At 35.8% G+C, this 20,114-nt stretch overlaps 1 protein-coding gene across 1 annotated transcript in view; it reads right to left on the bottom strand.

Moving 5' to 3' along the window:
* Positions 1–17,431, bottom strand: part of LOC122819564 (ephrin type-A receptor 5) — a 63,566-nt gene extending 46,135 nt beyond the window's left edge. Inside the window, exons 1-2 of the mRNA XM_044096369.1 lie at positions 17,144–17,431; positions 7,683–7,747 (exon numbers count right to left, since the gene is read on the bottom strand). Coding sequence (XP_043952304.1) covers positions 7,683–7,747; positions 17,144–17,243 — 165 coding nt within the window. The 5' untranslated portion in view covers positions 17,244–17,431. The remainder of the gene's footprint in view (positions 1–7,682; positions 7,748–17,143) is intronic.
* Positions 17,432–20,114: the final 2,683 nt, after the last annotated feature.

Here is a 20,114-nt window from a genome sequence, read left to right as displayed (position 1 = left end):
AATCCTTGCTGTAGCTGATCTGAAACCTTCTGTCTCCGTCTTTCCTCTCCGTCTTGTTCACCATCTGTCTGATTTTCAGCTCACACTGCACCGGTTAAGTCTTCTGTTTTCTGGTTACGATTAATCAGCTGCTCAAGCATTTCTCCGGGTAATTGATTCACTTAGACATGTCTATGTTGGTAAATTGACATGCTTTCAAGATGGAATTTATAATGTCTGCATAAGCATTTCTGTCTTGAAAAGTAACTTTTTCATCATGGAGAGACTGGAAAAATCGACAGTTTAGCAGACAAACATGGACCACTTCAGAATAAAAGACTAGACTAGCACTGAGTGTATTACATTGGCGGGGGTCTACTTAAGTATGATGGCGAAAAGAAAATTGTATGCATGGGTATGCGACCCCCTGTTTCTTCCTGACTTTAGCCCAGTCAGTCCCACTACAGACATAAGCCTCTTACTGGTTAGATCACACAGATCCACCAATCTGCCTTGATCTTTGCACAGCTTAAATCACAATCCACACACACATACACACAGTTAGTGAGCTACCCGTTATTACTGGCATCTCAGCAGGGTATTGAACAGATGACCTTCTATCATTTTTTTTGCCTTGAGCCAAATGAGTTCAGTATCCATGAATATCCATGAATGTCATTACAGAAAGTCTTCAGAATCTTCAGTCTAGATTCTGGTCATAAAATGTATACACAATATCATACATGTGGAATTTGGCAACTAAAGTGCAAATATTCACTTTAAAATAAACAATTTATTGAGTGACTTAAATGACTACATTTAGTACTCTAAAATTTTGACTTTGAGTTTATCCCTATGACTGCATATGTCTCAGAGGTCAATTAAATATGTAATGTAAATTATCAGGAGAATTATTGTGGTCTCACAAATTTGTCTATGTTCAAGTAAAAAGAGGAAATAGAGGAAAAAACAACTAAAATTAGAGAATCAAAAACATGGTGCTATACATAAATGTTTAAAAATACACTAAACAAAGTTTAGTACAACAGTGAGATAATTTTGTGGATGGATAGATTTCTGATCATCAAGAAATGATCAGGTTCCTATGTAAATATGTATATGCAATATTGCATCTCACAGTTAATAAAGCAAGAGCTCTGAGCATTGCACACATTTCCACCTGTCTGACATTAAATTAAATCCTATTTTAACTATCCAGACATATTTTTTTGATGGGATTTTGACTTGATAGACTTTAAGATTTTCAGCTTAGAATGTTTATGAGGAGCTTGCCTGCTGTCAAATCAAACTGAGGACAGATATATACTAAATGAACACAGAAAAAAGTTGAACTCAGTCAGAGAGAAAGATCAAAAAGCAGATTTACGGATGTGGTGAAAGAGAACAGAAGTGAGTTAGTGTGAGGGCAGAGAATACAGAGGGTAGGATTAAATGGAGACAGATGATTCGCTGTGGCAACCCCTGAAGGGAAAAGTTGAGAGAACAGAAGAAAAGAATGCAATTGAACTCAAAAAATGACAAAGAGATTTTTAGATAAGTCTCTATCTTTTTCCACATACTGGTTGGAGTCACCAGAAAAACACGGTAAAAAAAAAAAAAAAAAAAAAAAAGTATTTTTATTGGGCCTTGTGGAGAAAGAAAAGCAAAGTCTTGTTGCTCATTTATAAAAGAAAATGTCCTGGGAATATTTTTACATGGTTATTATTTATGGAAATAATAAATTACTGAACTGACTGAGATATATGCAGGTGTAAGTGTTTACAGTTCTGAGAAGGAAAGAGAAGGCACAGACCTTATTGTAAATTTAAGTAGCAATGGTAGTAATAACAGCTTGGATTCTATGCTGCATCAGCAACAATCCTTTTGTCATGGGGACATGGTTCAAAAGATAGCACAAGCTTATGTAAAATAGTGCTATAAAATACATAAATAAAAAATCCAATCAAATAATATTACATAATATCCCACACAAGAACATGTGGTTAAATATGTGTGATATATGTTATTCAAAAACTAACTTTTAAAATAAAAAAGTTGCTTTTTTGTCAAAGCAGAATGAGACTAAGTAAAATGCCTATCAAATTCAGATAAGCATAGTAAACATAAATAATGTCTATAGAGAACAGATCAAAATATATTACTTCTAGTTTTAGAAGAGGAACTCAGTCTCTGTTTAAAGACCTTGTTAAGGTTGATTTGCAGTTTGTTATTAATGCAATAATCCCATTAGGTTTTCTACTTTTTGCATAAATGGTATTCTTGAAATGAACAGTAAATAAACTCCCCAAACAAAACCTAATAAGCAACTTACGTGCTTTACAAAAACTGGAAGCCATAAAATTTTGATTCAGATTAAATTCAAGACAAACTGCATTAAATATGGTCAAACTGACTTCATTTTGTTTTAGCCAAACACAACAATGCACTTCTTTCTTGCTCTCCATTAGGAGCAGTCTGTATATTATTGGGGGTTAGGGTCATCACATGTCACACACACAAAGACTTGTACACAGCACAACACGACCAGCTAATATAGCATATCAGGACCACCAATGGAGTTTACTTTGTGCTGTTGAAGACAAAGCCTTTACAAAGCAGTTCATTTGATAAAAGTTCATCACATTTTGAAGGCTTGGCGAAAGGTTTTTCATTTGTAACAGTCAATAAAAGCTTGGTTACTCAGAAACTATGTGATTTGATGTGGTGGTTTGCTTTTTTTCATTCCAAATTACACCTAATTACATTTGAAGGAATAGCATAGTATTGCTATAGTCTGTAATAAAGGTAAAATTATGCTTTAATTTAACCAAGTTCTAAAAGCCAATAGTATAACTGCCAGTGGTGATAGAAGGTCTAAATATATAACATTAACGTTCCGCATTGCCTCCTTTGTACTTCGTACTTATTCCCCCCATCTCCCCTCTCCCTCGCGCTCCCTCCACACCGCGAACACAACAGTCCCTATAGGCTTCCCTGCAGAGCCTCATTAGTGTGTGCGTTGAGTTTTTCTTACTTTAAAATGTGTGGCTGTGCAACACTTCCATCAGCAGACCCCCTGTGGCTGCGCTGAGTGCTCTCCCAGCTTTAATTCTATAAAGCCGCCTGCAACTTATTATTACCACCCATTACCGTTGACCATCGTGACACTGTAATAGAACTGTTCCTTTGGCTCCTTACGCAGACAACACCTCACCTCGTCTTTTTCTATTTCCGTCCGCATCTCATTCATCCCTCGTCTCGTGTGTCATTTCACTGCTTTTTTAATTTGAGTCATGTCTGTCATCAGTTCCCTTTTATGTCCCCTGCATTCTCTGTTTTAATTATCAGGTCTTGGGTCTAAGCTAGAAACACTACTCAAAAGGTTTCCTTCACCTCCACCCTTTTAAGACTTCTTGTCGTCCAACATTTTCAGTGTCTGCTCTTTTCTTGAGTCCTTATATATATATATATATTTTTTTTTTACATTTCCCTTAACTACTTTGTGTTATATATCCTGCCAGTCTCTGCCATTTCTACATCACTGTGTTTTTCTTATTTCCTGTAGCTCTAAACCGTATCCTCAAACCTACTGCAATACACCAAGGCAAAAAAAATAAATAAAAATGTAATGAGATCTCAGGGCAGGAGCTCCACTTAAATTAAAAACAGAATGATATTTCTCATTAAAATGCAGCCTATCTCATAAAGTTTAAGGGTGACAAGTAGTGTCTAATTTTTATATTTATAGATGATGATACAGCTGATAAGGATGACAACTGACAACAAGTTGCTGCTTAAGCATTTAAAGACCATTTTGGGTAATAGGGGGGAAATAAATTGTTCCAGATGAGACAGAAACTTTATACAACAATTTGTAAATATTGCCTCTCAACACAACAAGCACTACTGTAGAGCTTTATTTTGACTACAAGAGGCTATTTCATTCAAATATACAAAAAGAAATGGGTGCTGTGAAGCAGCCATAAAAAATGGCTTCAAAATAAAATGCCACAGATTTCAAATGGTTACACCAAAACTTTATAAAATGAAGGCTAATTGCCATATTGGTGGTAACCTGCATCACAGTACTGTTCCAAACACATAGCTTGATCACACCCAGAGATTTTTAAAACAGTTTAGTTTAATCAAATTGTGATTCTATTTGTTAAAGCACATATAAAATAAGTATTTTGCAGTTTTTGGGCAGTGACCACCTTACAATTACACAGGCATACAATCTGCAATATCCAGAGTTGTTAAACCTAGGCAGAATTGTTCTCTAGCTTCAACAGATTCCTTCTAAGAGTTTGCTTTGTCTATTTTTATATAAAAAAGGGAATTCTTTGCTTAAAATACAGAAGATGGTGTTTTTCTTTTCTTGGGAGCTTATCATAGCCTTACATCTTTTGAAAGTGAAAACAATAACCGGGAAAATAAATCTGAAAAAAAAAAAAAAAAGCTTTTATTCACCCTTTTTAAGATGGTTGAAAACCAGGTTCGCTTTCTCAACAGTGACACACAGCTGGTGGTAGTGACATTCGCCAACGTTTTGCACATGTTCCCATCATCTGCCTGGTTTGTACAGTGTGTTCAGCATATTTTATGCTTGCCTGTCCTCATCTCTGCTCAATTAAGCACACTAAATCAGTGGAGGCGCTGGATGAAACAGACCTTTATGACTAGATGTTCAGTCAAGCAAAGAACAGATTACATCAATTTAGAATGACTTTTGCCTCTTTTGCCTGTCTTGCACAGCTAAACTGATGGGCAAAGGCGGGTGAAATGATTCACTGATTATCTCACAATGACATCAGATGGACAGCATAGATGTTGCTTAAAGAACATAGAAACACTCTAAAGGAATACACAGAAGGAAATAGATTAGCTTGGCTAGATACTTCATGAATAGTGTGGAATGTGTGCATTAAATGTGACTAACCATTTGTCAAGCTTGTTAAGTAAAAGGCTATGAACCTTGCCTTCCAGCATTCAGAGTTGTGAAACACTGCCACTTCATTCTGTGATAGTAAGATTAAACATTAGCTGAAGCAAATCTGTGCAAAGATTGCCTCATTAGTTGACATTGTGGCATAAGAGAATATTTTTAGAGATTTGTTTTTCAAGCATTAATCTCAATATTAGTGGTCAGATCTGATCTGAATACAGCTTTAGTTTTTGAATCTAGTCTTAAAAGACAATCTAGGCCTCTCCCATCATCTGTCAGCCATCCGTCATGTTTTTTTTCATTCTTTTAGTGAAGGTTTAATGGCAAACTTGATATGAACTAAGCCTACAAAGTACATCTCATCAGTCCTCTTTTATCACCACTACATTCAGAGTCTGCCTCGTTGCAGGGCCTTTACAAACCCATCAGCCATCACCTATTGATGTTTGGATATAGAGTGAAAAGATCTATTTATTTTATGACGTCTCAAACAAAGAATTAAAACCTTTTTGAGACCAAACTAATAGACAAGTACACCTCTTCCATCACTGACATATGGCAGCAAATTGTAGACTCTACTTTACACAGAACTTTAATTTTTGAAGCCAAATAAAGCCTTTCTTGCCTCAAGTTTGAGCTCACACTCTTCAAATGACAATCTGTCACTTTCTTACAGTCTGGCAGCTCTCAATCTCTATACCATGATATTCTGATATTCTCTCAACTTTAGACTAATCTTATATCAGACCTCAGATTGGCATATCACATCTCTTGGGAGGTTATTTGCACTATGATCCTTTAAGAAAGGAAAAAAAGGACACAAGATCCTTCACAAAAACAGTTGTGAAGGATCACAATCATGAAAAGATAATAAATTTATTATTATTATTATTTCTGCTTAACATTCAGGGTTAGGCTATGGATGATAAACTTGATCTCATAATCGTACTAGGTTATAAATCAGAGAAAGTTCAAGCAGTAAAAGCAGTGCATGGCTAAAAATCTAATCTATTATCATCACCAATGTGACTCTTCAATAAAAGGTGCTTTTATAGTGTTGTTTGTCCACTCCAATTACAATTCCTTTTCTCTATTCATTTTTTTGTTGTTATTGCTTTGGTCTTGGCAAGCCTCATCTGTTAGACAACCAAGCAATTCCCTTGCAAGGCAATCCATGTGCAGAGCTCAGATGGAGATGTATTTTTATAACATTGGTGGTAAGATCATACCAAAACAGGGGACAAGTTTAAAGCTGCCAGACTCTGTAAAGTAGAATTGAAGTGATAAAAAGTTTTGGTGCCACTTTGACAACTTCTTCAGCCAAGACTGGAAGTGTGAATGCGGACATTTGTTTGTGGAGGGGGAGCGGGCTACAGATGGGATACAAACACGAAAGATAAACTGCAATGGCCAACTCCAACTATGTGCCATTTAAAACACCAAAGAGGGATTATTACTCTGTTGGTGAGACGTGTTAGAAAAAATAACCCCTTCAAATTGTTAGGCTTTACATGTTTTGTATTTGTCTTGGGTTATTTGAGGCATATTTAAACATGTTATATATTTTTAGAAGGTGATAAAAGCCATATTGTTTATATATTTACAGAAAGACAACTTTTTTTTTTACTTTGTTTGCACACCCATTTTATAACACAAATTAAATAGACAACAACCTAATATTTATCTTAAGACAGATAAACGTGAAGTGATAATGGAAATTTCATTAGGAGATTTCAATACGTCTTAGGTCTCATTTCCTCTCTGTCTACCCTCAAGTTATTTATGTAGCTTGGATGTCAGAAACACACACACACACACGCACGCACTCACACGTGCATGGCAACACACCCACGCACACACACTTAACATAATCACTTCCTTATTATGATTGCACCTATGTCTGCTTTTTCAGCATTATCTTTCCCATCTACATAGTGTACAGCCACAAAGTGAGCCGTGATTTGAATATCAAGAGGAGATAAAACAGCTCGGTCAGCACTATTGGTCTGGTGGGTTCATCCTGCTTTAAACAAGCTAAAGCTACGACTGTGACTAATTTTTCACATGTATCAAATGGAAATGCTAAAAAATCGTTCTAAACCAAATAACGAATTTCAAAAAAAAATTCTGGTTGTGCAATTCTGTTCCAAGCAACCTGTGAGTTTTGAAGGTAATATTTCTCCAAGCACCACTTCTTCATTTAAAAACACTGGATAATATAATGTGAAATTATATTTTTTACCACTCCAGTAACTCATTCTCTAATTGGCCTTCACTTTGGGAATACTTGGAGATGGATATTCAACTTCTGTCTTGAGAATAATCTATTCCACGGTGACTTTCAATATCTTATTCATGAATTCAATTTAGCCTAATAATGAAGTAAGGGTTTCCAGAAATTAAATGACCTTTAACCTCAACAAAGCAAATGGAGCATTTAAAATTTATAATGAAATGGGAAGTAGGTATTTCTAGGTATGATTTAGCTTACCCAGAAACTGAGAAACTACTTTTAGCTCATGACTTGAAGGTCACTGCTAGTATTCCTCAGCTAAATAAATATCCTGAAATAATACAAAACACATTTTAGCTTCATACAGACCTCTGCGCTTCTTTAAAAATAATGATATGCTTAGTGAAAACCTGAAATAATTTATGTCTTCTGTACTTCATTTAAAGATAGAACAGTAAATATTAAGTTGAATAAAATTGAACTTATGAAAAATTTATTTTATGCCTCTGGAATAATTTGACTCACCCCATTCTTTGGATAAGCCACCCAACCAAGGTCTCCCATCACGGAGCGAGAATCCAGCAGGTTCACTTTGTTCAAGAAGAGAGAGGAAAAAAATAACAGAAACATACAGTAAGTCTTAAATGTATGTGGGGGAAAAAAACAACAAAAACATCAAGACCTGCAAATAAGTATATTTTTTGCTATTATATTAAAAACTCTGTCATTAAATGGGACATTTGCATGTTATCCAATGCGGTCACAGACCTATAATCAGTTCTAAAGGACAAAATGTTTTGTTGGCATATCTTTTAAAAATACATACATTTTCCACTAGGAGGAAACTTATTTCAAAAACTCAGTTGATGAATCAGATGCTGAGGACAGGGCAGATTTGAAAGCGATACACCACATCAAAATATAATTACAATATCAATATCAGTGTTAGCAATACTCCAATTGCAAAGAATTTACATACTCTCACATTTGAGTTCTGCATTATTTATCTGCATGTCGATCATATATATCATGTACTGGCTGTAGTTCAATTCCAGTATCCTCTTGTCACATGCCAATGTCCCTTTGACTCTTAACCCCAAGTTGTCTCTTGCTCTGAGTCTGTGAGAGTGTAAATAGATGAATATGCCTAATGTAAAAAAAATAATAATGAGCGGACAGGATGATTGGGGAAATGCTCTGTAAGTTCAGTCTATCTGAAGGGAACAACTTTTGTTCAAAACGACCTCATAGAAGGAGGTTGGGACATCATATGCAAAAATAGAAATAAGTATTGAAACCTTATAGATTACTGCAACTTATTCTGTCATCAATAGTATTGTAACCACATGTTTTTTCTAATATCATTAAGCATTGGTAGTTTTACATGCAAGTTTTACAATAGATTGAATTTTGATTGAAAAGCAATGCTTTAGCCTATAAAAAACAAATATGCAGCTATTCTTTCAAGCAGAGCAACATTAAATCTTCCACCTTTTTTATTAAAAACTCCAAATTTTAATGCAAATACAGTAATTCAAACATATCTATCACCAAACCTTCTTAGCTCAGTCTCCCAGATGAAAGTTGTCAAGTGCGACTACTTGACCAGTGGCAGTTGTACAGTCACTTATCTCCTCTACCTGTACAGCCTGAATGCTTCTTCTGCAGCAAAATTACTCAAGGTCTTGGCAAAAAATAGCATCTGACTGTAGTGCCCATGACCTCATAGTGGGAGGTTTTAAATGCACTTTGCTAGACTTCGAAAGTCAAAGTGAGTATGTCATCCAGCTGCAACTTGTCTTTGCTGGCTGGTGGGTATGGCTCAGCACACATTAACGAACAGACAGGTCTCGCTGTAAACACACTGGCTGTGGGAGAAACAGGCAGGTGTAAAGACTTAAGTGACTTTGACAAGAGCTGAAGCCCTTTTTTTCCAGATGACTGGGTCAGGACAAACTCTCAGCAGCAGTTTAACGAGTCCCTCATAAATTACAGACAGATGATGAATGGCTTTTCTGGCGGCTCCAGACTTTGTCTGTATTCCCGCAGTTTGTAGAGTCATAAAACCAACCCATGTTCTGAAGTTTGGTGTGCCTTATCTGTTCTATGATAATGTTTGTGCAATCCAGCCATAAAAGTTCTGTCATCTACACTCAGATATGTGATGAATAGAAGCAGCTTAAAACCGACATGCACTGAAAAGAAAAACGTAATGTACCAGGTTCTCTGTCTTAAGTGGTTTAAAGACTTTTTTGAAACTTAAATATGCATTAGGGTGATTGTAATACTTTAAAGGGTGGGGTTTTAACTATTAATGTAAAAAGCAGCATTTATTGCAAAAAGAAATGACTACAAAACACTTAATTGTTGACATGGTGCAATTAATATATTTAAATGCAATAAACAGGAAGTGGTGGGGCCAGGAATTACTATTGTCTGCCAGCAGGTTGTATACAAATTGTGCAAAGCAGAACGGTCCTTTCACAGGGCAACAGTCTATTAAGGGTTGAGGCGTTTAAACACCAGATATTTCTCATTTTTATACAACAAAGGCAGCAAATACCATCTCAGTTATGCTGTTATTCATGTTAGCAGCAGTGGCAAGTAAACAAATAACACTGAAGTTGCCATTCAATCTGCTTGTGGGTTTTTATTCCCCTCTCTTCTTCTAAGGAATTTGGTTTATCTCTGATCTGCTCTTGTTAAAAATCTGAAATACTTAGATTGGTTAAACCTTGACTGAATTGTTCAAAACTAAACTAAAGGGATCTAATGAGATCTCACCACACAAGTTTCCATGGTATGAATTGCCTGGATATGTTTTTTTGTTAAAGTGGCATGTTTTCAATTCAGTGTCAATATGTAACTATTTCTGGTGAAGAAAATGCAATTATTATCATGGGCCCCAGATATTACACCCGATGCTATAGGCTGGGATTTAGATATCAATGTTTCAGATTATATTATAATCTGTTTGACACTATTTTGATGTAAATAAGTAAATAATTGGTTTTCAATTACCTTGATGTAGACTAATAAACTGAAAAAAAGAAATTGGGATGCCATTTGAATATGTTGTATTTGTAAAAATACAAATAGGAGCACTGAAAAAAATGCATATTTGGCAATATGACAATCTTAGAATTAAGCACAGCAATGCATTATATAGACATCCCAGCTAAAATACAGCTTGTTAATTAAAAAATAGAGCAAACTCATTTTTGTTTAAATAAAAAAAAAAGGAAAACTGCTATCTGTTCAGCAGCTTCTATGTTTGACCCCAGGCACTCACGTTTTATCAGTCTCAGTCAATACAATTATCTTATTTTAAATAAAATGTGGTCTCAGTATGGAGCCAAGTTGCTCCACACTCCCATTGCTCCCGTTACCTGTTTAAGCATCACTCTTATTTTTCTTGTTTAAAAGAAAGAGTACACACTTACAGTTTCCAATTCAGCAGCTGAATTCAAGACTATGTCCCTGTCTGAGCTGCAAAAGATTGCTTTTCCAGCTTGGAAAAGCATGCTGTGACAATTAAGGCATCACCCCCCATTATTGTTGTTGGAGTGTTTAGTTTTTCCAAAAGTAAAGCATGCCGAGCCAGTAGCTCAGATATTTAGCCAGCTATTGGCTTTCAGTGTAACTCCATACACAACAAAAGAGCCAAATGTGATGATGCTCTGTGCAAACAGCCAGTTTCCAAAAACAATATGTTGTTTTAGTTGACACTAAATAAAATGTTATATGTTTTACTATGAATTTCTTTATGTTTTATTTTATTTTATTCCCCTCCAGGGGGTCTTTTTGTGGACTCTAGTGTCCCTTATTTGAAAGTAGGCTGACAGGAAGGAGAGGGGGGAAGACATGCGGCAAATGTCGGCCGGGTCCAGGAATTGAACCCGCGACCGCCGCGTCGAGGACTGAAGGCCTTCAGATGTGGGTCGCGCTATCCCCCACGCCACCACAGCACACCCTGAATTTCTTTACGTTTAAAAATAATTTAAGATGAATTTTTATAGATAAAGTCTGTCTTTCATCGTTTTCTGCTGTTCTCAACTAATAAATGTTAAACATTCCTGTATGTGTAATAATCAGCATAAAACTCGAGCAGCAACATTTTAATAACTGCTGTAAAAAAATGTAGATGAATGCTTAGATCGGTTCTACATTTTTATTTATTTTTTTTAAACCAAATTATGAACCCTGCACAACATTAGAAATATAGTTAATTCACCTTGGTCTCAAAGACGTAGATCAGATGTGGATACAAAGCTCAGTGAAAGTCTATCCAAATAGTTAAAGAGTTTACATGCAAGGCACATGAAATATTATAGTCTTCCAAATTTTGCATTCAACAAGACCTTTGCGATTAATATTTTGCTCAGCTCTAAATAATGCTAAAAAACAGTGGTGTTTATACTCAAGGTTGTGATGCCAGAAGAATCTCTTATGGACTCTAAGCTACTTGGCCCTTTAGTTGGTCAACATGCCAAATTAAATGGAGTCAGTGTTTTCCCCAGAGAAATGAAAGTAAAGGTTAATCACAAAACAGTTTTAAAGAATCTGTACATTTAGAATAACACAGTTCAGGTTTACTAAAATACTGAAATCATTCCAGATGGAGAAATTGAGCTAATAATGGAAAGAAAAAGAAACATACTTTTAAATGTACAAACAATTTGCAGTGGAAATTGTGAAGTGTAGGCATTGAGGTGAAGTTCACAGGTGAATTCACATGATGCAGTAGAACATATACTAGTTCAAAGTAATGGTTAGCTACAGCCACTTCCTTACATAAGTTGACATGAAAATGCATCATACCGTCACTGTGAATTTGATCAGTTTAGTGATAAAAATCTGTATTTAGTAACTGGTGCCCTGAAGGCTGAAGCATTAACTATAAGTTAAAGATACTTAATTAAAAATCAAAGGCAACCAACCTGCTAGAAAAAAAAATGTCTAGAATCTGAAGTAAACTCAAAATTAAAACTCCCTAAAAAGTAGAGGTAATGCATAACATTCATAACATTAATTCAATATTTGCAAAGCTTATGAACATCAGGTGTATATAACTGGACAGCAGTTTTGTTTTAATTGCAGATGCTGTGATAAGCACTGTGCAAAAAGAACAGCCAATCCTCAAAAGCAAACAAAAGGAAAGCTACACATAAAACACCTGCAGACAGGAGTGCAGAACAAAACAAGGACAAAGCTAGCACTGTAACAAAAGCACACTTCCCCCTCACACACTCACCACGTCTTACTGTCTCCACAGCTCTGCTGAGAATAATAAAAGATGTCCTTAGGAGGCGATTAGACACCTAATTAGGCCATAAAGAACAGATAAGTGATACTGAACTAGATCATAAGGGACACGTTACCTCTTTCATTCTCTCTCTCGCTCTCTAAGGATAAAACCAGACAAGTCGGAGCTCAGAAATGACAAGCATCTACAGAACGTGTTATTAAAAGTCATCAGTACTGAATGAATGGAGCGACTTAAAGTCGTGAGCGACATTATTTCAAAGATTGAGATTTGAAATATGCCGAAGAGTGAGATTTTCTGCTCTGAATGTTAAAGATTCTCACTTGGAGTACAGTTAACATATGAGCTATTTTGATACTCTGATTAGTTGCAACTTTACCCAAGTGATTTTTTAACAAGTTCTTCCTTGTGAAATATATATAAAGTCACACAATTGGTTCTTTTTTTCCCCAACATATTTTTTTCTAAAGTGTATTTCTTCCTATTTTTACCCCCTGCTATTGTATTGTAGCATTTACATGCTAGTTTTTATTGTTCTTGGCTAAATGGTGTACTCTCCGTCTGCTGTGTTGTATACAGACAGGCACATATAAACCTCTCTCAAACCTGTTGTAATAATTTTTTTTTTCCCCATCACCCTTAATTGTGTTGACTCACTAATGCAACAAATAGTGATATTTTTTAATGCTGCTAATATTAACAGTCTGAACTAGAAAGGAAATGGGCTGTATTTTCAAACATCCTCTAAAATTAATCAATTTCAATAAGAATGGATTAGCTTCGGGAGATGAAATTAATCACAGAAGTGTGTACAGTTTTCCTCGTAATGATTCGTCAGGGGATTCATCACTACAGGAAACTGTTCCCATTAAAAGCAGCATCAAGATTATTCTTCTCATTTGATGTTCTTTTGGCTTTCAACAAACACAAAAAGACCATGGGCGCAGCTCAGCAAAGCAGAATATAATTGAAAAGTTAATTTATTTCAGTAATTTAAACTAAAAAGTAAAACTCGTTACACAGACTCATTATCCACAGAAGGGTATCTTAAGTGTTCATCTCAGATGGTTTTAATGATCATGGTCAATGGCTTTATGTAGAAGCCTGACCACAAAAGGTCACAATCTGGCAAGCATATTAATGGGAAGTTGAGTGAAAGGAAAAAATTGTGGTAGGAAAAAGTTTAGAAGCAATGCCTAATCATCAATGATGATTTGAGGAGATGAGGTATTTGCAATATGTTTATTAAAAAAAATAAATTTCTAAATGATATTCTAACTCGATGGAAAACATCTGTATATGAGACACATTCCCTTTGAGGGGATTCACTTAGTAGTAATACCACATAAAATGATAAAGTTATGCTAAAATTAAGACAGAAAAGAGTTGCCAAAGGTAAGATTTCTACAAAGATAAACTTTGTGATTGTATGTTACCCAAATGTTTTTTCCTCTCAATTACTATGAATTAGACAAATGAGAAAGCAGGCTGATTTAATTATGGGTTGTGCTCTTCCCTTCAATTATGAATGCAATTTTATAATTATCCATCACAGTGCAAATATCCATCAAATTAATCTTTAACTTGTGTTGAATATTTGATTCGTACTTATGTAGTGAATATAGATACTTATAAGACTCCAAATTTTAAAAATAATGAGACAGAAACACTGATTAAGAGTTTATAAATGGGGACAAAGAGTTGACTAAATCTTAGATGGAAAAATCAAATGTAAGTTTGCTTCAGAGCATCTCTCTGTCTCTTTCTGCTATTGCATGCTGATTAATCTAAAATTCTGAGTTGTTGAGAACAACAAACCCCTCACAGGATAAACTGCATCTATTTTTTTTTTTGGTGAGACTATTTTTACACCATTCAGAACGGTGACAAACTCATCCTATTAACTACAAAAAGGTAATTCCTGAACCCCTAGTGGAATAATTTCAACCCTTGGGATCCAGAAACAAAGCCGTAAGCCAACACAATGTCGCAGGACTCCTGAAAGGTGCCCCGCAGACCCCCATCCAAGCTGTTTGAAAGACCACACATTGGGAGTCACTTTTGTCAAACTAAACTTTGACCAAACAAATCCATCATGGGAGGAATACGCACGCTGATAAATGTTCCTCATTTCTCGGATAGCGTAACGCTGTTCAACAGCTCCGAACAATAGCGCCATTAAAATGCTGCTCACTGTGAGCAGCGTTCAAGAGACTCCAAACAATACCATAGCCTCGTTTTCCCTGCTTTGCAAAATATTTCTATATGTACTGCTATGAGATTATCGGGTGATGATAACTTTGACAAAAAATTGCCACAGTTTCAAGATGTTATCACAAATTAGTATTGAATTTACTGATGACATTTCCATTGCATGATTTGGGAATATTCTGCCTCCCTAATTGGCAAATGATTGTTGTTGTTGTTTGACACTGAAGCTAGCATGTGATTGATGGCTTCCAATTGAATCACTTCCTGAGCTACAAAATTACACACTTCAAATCAGATCCCAACATCAGCTTTGTCATCAGCTTTTTAGAAGTCTGCAAGTTAAATAGTTGCTTAGGAGCATTTACCTTGTCACAAGGTTGATAAAAAAAAAACAAAAAAACAATAACTGCTTTTAAAAAATTAAAGTATGTTTACTTACTACATGGACCAAGTTTACATTTTGTTTTCAATGTTAATTTCCATAATCTGCTCATAATATACAGCATAACGTAACACTTAGCAATAAAAGATTAAAAACATTTTGTTTCCTTATAACAAGAAAGCTTCAAAAGTAATAAAAGTGTAGAAAATGTCAGTTTATGGTTTTCTTCCAGAAAAACACTTAAGTGGTTCATAATGCCCCTGTTAATATGAACTTCTAAACTTTAAAAAACAAAAAAAGGATTTTCAGAAGATATTAATTAATGCATAAAATTATTAAGACATAAATTAATAGTTTTCAAATATAATAAGCAATATTGAATATCAGTTATATCATAATGACTAATTTATTTTGACAATAATTCCCACGTAACCATCATGAATTAAATGAAAATGTTCATTGGGTATATTGCTGGTATAATAAATGAATATATCAACTCAATCTAAAGTTCAGAACTCTGATAAAACTTGTAGTGGAGAAGGTGTTTCTGTAGCAGCAGTAAGTTTATATACAGCTTTAGCTCAATGCTAATGCCAAACCTGCATGCTTGCAGCACGTTCTTAACCCTGAGGCAGTTGCTGCCAATAAAAGCCACATTTTACCTGTCACTGTCAGGAAAAAGGCTGCAGATCAAACTTCTGCTGACCAAAAGACTTTAAGATATAAAATAGAAAAACAAATATGCTTTGGAATGTTTTGAATCCAGCAAAAAGCGAAGACATCATGAGATCATCCTTATTTTTTGCCCTGAAGCATATGTTCCTAATCATAATATGATTAATAATAAACTGCATGTATGCTGAGCATAAGTAAAGGTATTAAGAGTTTTTGGTTTGACGAATTTAATGAACAGAGAAAAAAGTCAATGTCAGACCTGTCGATGGCATAAATCGATGCAGATTCTGATCGGTAGATAGCACCTCGTAAGGTGGAAAATTGAAATTGTGACATTATTGTTAAATATTGTTATGACATATTGAATCTTATTATTATTTTTATTTTTACAATCATCATGAAGATCTCACCACTCTTCTTGAGCATCTTGTTCAGTATCTGGATCTGAAGCGGGCATAAAAGGCAAGCAAAATCCTCCAACTGGTCAGAAATAATATTGGCAAGACGATTTTGAAAGCATGCAACCTAAATCAGTACAGTCTACCACATGTAATGTCTAAGCACTTGAGTTTGATTGCAGCACGAATAAATTGCACTGGTGATTGTTCTGATATTTATTGTGCAGTTTCATCATTTTATTTGAGTGGATCTGAGAGATCTGATCAGATGTTTCATGTTTCAGCAAGAATTTTATTTTTTTAATCAACTAATTTGGCAGATATGGAAATTAAAAATGTGTAAATCTGTTGTATCTAGTTATTGTACACAATTACTGTGCAGAAATATTGACTTAAACATAATTCAATGAAAGCCTGCAAATTATTATGATAAATGTATGGCTTAAATTCTAACAATTCTAACAGGTCTTACACTGCTTTAGCAGAGTAAAACCTGTTATTGTAACACATCATAACCCAATTAGCTCAAGCAGGCATTTAAGAAGTGGGAACGAACGGGGAAATTAATGTCATTTTAAAACTTTTTTATGATATCATGATGATGTAAAGTCTGGAAAGACAATGTGCGAACTGGCAGAGATGCAACGGATTAAACTGAGCACTTTATATGTTCTCGGAAATTAAGGACTGAACCAGACATCTGTGCTGCTTTATGTCTTTTTGCTACCACGTCCAAGTACGCTGGTTATCTGACAGGGACATGTTCTGTTCAAAGGTCCTTTTTTTTTTATTTCTGCTTTTATCAAGACGGAACACCCAGTCATTAGAGGCTAAAAGAACAGCTGTCATAAATTTACCTAGTTTAATAACAACGGCCAACCCCCCTTCTTTTGTCAAGCAGCCATATCAACACATGAGCCTGGTGGTTAAGAGCACTTGAGAGAGACCGCAGACCTTTAACCGATCCGACTTTTCAGAGCCAATTAAAGCCTGATTTAAGCAGAGCGCTCAGGATTGGTGTCAGTCACCCCAGAGCGTGTCTGCCCCGCTTTACCTTCATTTGCGGGGATGCACCACGCTCCGATCACTGCCAGACTCCAAGTCCACGTCCATGCCACCGGCCGAATGCCACAACTCCTCCAACGAGATTGCATGGCGCATCCAAAAACAACAACAAAAAATTAGAACAAAAATAAAAATTCAAAGCCGGCAACCGTGACAGGTCGTCCCTAAACAAGAGCAGGTTCAGTCAGAATCAGACGGGAAACCGTGAGAAAACCATTTGTATTGTTCAACGTCCGCTCGCGCAGATTGGCGCTCATGTTCCCCTGCGAACAGAGGACGGTAATGAGGAGCGGAGTGAGCTCTGGTTTGGGGAAGGCGGGCAACGCGCCGGGGGGCGGAGTAACAGCGGAAGGTCTCTCCAATCACAGACCACCCACAGGTGAAACCCGCCGCTGCTGGACTGCCGTCCAAATGATCATCGATTCTCAGTCCTTTCCACTTTAGTTCTAAGCCCATTACTTTCTTGTTCCATATAGGTTACTCCATCTCTCTGACTGGGTGTATAAGAGCAGCGGTGAAAACCTTTGCAATTTGCTTAGTCTTACGGTAAAAGCTGACATGGTGAATTAAATAAAGGGCATTACCAGTTTGAAACTGATAATAGAAGTATCACATTGTCTCATAAAGTATTTATAGTTCTGTTTATTAGTGCACGTGAAGCAATTATGATTAAGAAACAACCTTGCTTATAATTCTGACCTCCTGTGAAGAATTATTCTGAGTGGAAATATGTAAACTGTATTCTTGTAATAAGTCAAACTACAGGTGTACAAAAAAATCTCAATTAAAACTACAGAAGCTAAGTTAAAATGCCTTGCAAAACTATTCATAGAATTTAACTTTTACATGTTTTTTGCATTTCAATCAGAAATTTCCTCTTAGTGTCACTTTGTGTGACGGACACAAAACTTAAAAATGTAACATTTTTGTCCAGTTTCCTCATCTGCTCATTGTCTGCTGTTGTTTTCCTTCAGTTTTCACAGCATAGTTAATATTTCTGAATATGTTTTGGTTATCTTCCTGGGGCTTACCCCATCAATCCCTCCCACGCTCCTTGTGTATTCCCACAGGTGCAGCCTTACATGTCCATAAGTACATCAACATGTATTGATTTGTACCACGCTTAAAAGGTAAGAGGAATGTATCTGTATCCCTGATATTCCCTTTTATGTCATCCATGCGAGTCCTCAACAGAAGTACAACTCCCCCTTTTGTATTTTGCCTCAAAGTATCAGCGTCCCTACACAACCATACATGTCATACCAGAGCAGTGGTACATTGTAGATGAGTAAGAGTCTGATCAGAGCAGACAGCAGGTGTGGAGGTGGTTCTGTTTTGCCAGAAACTGTTGTCTTAGTGAGGTGCAAGTTAAATTCTATAAAAGAAAAAAGTGTAAGAAAAAATACACCTCCAAAACACTGTTGCCGTCAGATTGCAGCGATACATTTTCTCCTTTTGTTGTGTGGGGAATTAATTCTTCTCGTCCTTGGAGGTGTTGGTAACAAAATGAGGTGAGATTTATTTGAAATATTATCTGATCTGTAATTATGAGGTTTGATTGTATTAGGTCTTCATTATGTGCAAGAGAAGGCAGGAAATTAGAAACACCAAAAACTGTTGTTGGATGTCAAAATAGAAAACTGGGAAACTAATTAGAAACACATAATATTATATCAAAACATTAATATCCTGACTGGGTCTTGTAGAGTCACACAAACTGATTTCAAGAATTATTAACAGAAGCTTACAAGTTAGTTTTGCAAAAACATTTTGGGAGCTTTCATAATTCTCAAACTACTTTATCATAGTTACTCTTTTTCAGAGTATTTCTGTTTGCTTGAAGTCATCCTTATACATCTACAAAAATACTGTCATCTGAAAATGAACAGTTGAGTAGTCAACTTTTTTTCAGGACAACACATAATATCTCTTCTATTATCTGTTCTTTTCAGACATAAAGGACATTGGATGAAATATTACATGTTATCATTTTGTTAGTATGCATTTAAAGTATGAAATGAGATGCCCGTAAAAAAGTATCACTGTGATCATACCCAGTTTTAATGAAAAACATTTGACTTAAATGGTTAATGATCACTAAAACACAAGGAATTGTGTTAGTACACCACAGCATGATCCTGCCACCACCATGTTCAGGTGTGTTCAGATCATGTGTGTTGACATTATATTTTCTTCTTTTTTTTTTCTTTTTTGCAGGCCACTTTGGCCCCTCTGAACAGAATGACCTGTTTGACATGTTTGCTGTGTCCCCTACAGGATTTGTAGTAAACTATGGGACTTTTCATAGCTGTATTTTAAGAATGACTTCTGTCTTGCCTTTCTTCTATTAAGGCAGATCTGTAGTGGAGTAATAGCTGTCCTTCTGACAGGTTGTCTTATGGATCTCTGCAGCTCTGCCATTGTTATTGTGGATTTCTTAGCTTCTTCTCCGATTAATGCTCTTCTTGCTTCGCCTGCTGGTTTAGACAGATGGCCATCTCATGGCAGGTTTGCAGTTGTGCCATATACGCTTTCTATTTTTACCTGATGGATTGAGCAGTGCTCTTCAATGACTCAAATGAGGTGTATTGTTCTGAACTTTGCCCCCTTTTAGTTGTATGCACAACTTTATAACCCATGTGGTTCATTAATTATGCCATTGATGCCTTTGTAAGCTTGAGGACATGCTATCCTGATGCTGTACTGAATTTTATTTATTAACATTGGAATACAGGAGAATACACACAAATGTACACCCCAGTTTTCAGACCGTTTTTTTTTTAAACAATAGTTTTTCTTTCACTTCATTAATTATTTGTTTATTTACATTAAAGGGCAATAAAATGTAAATGCGGGCTAGCAATCAGGCAAAATGTCTTTTGCCATTTTTTCTCCTTTCATTCCAGCATATTAAAAGTATTTTACACAAAACAACATTTTGATGAAATCTGATGTGGTGC

This window comes from Gambusia affinis, linkage group LG17, assembly GCF_019740435.1.
Source record: "Gambusia affinis linkage group LG17, SWU_Gaff_1.0, whole genome shotgun sequence".
In the NCBI taxonomy this organism is placed as follows: domain Eukaryota; kingdom Metazoa; phylum Chordata; class Actinopteri; order Cyprinodontiformes; family Poeciliidae; genus Gambusia; species Gambusia affinis.
The sequence above is the reverse complement of the archived record's forward strand: the minus strand, read 5'-3'. Positions and strand labels throughout refer to the sequence as shown.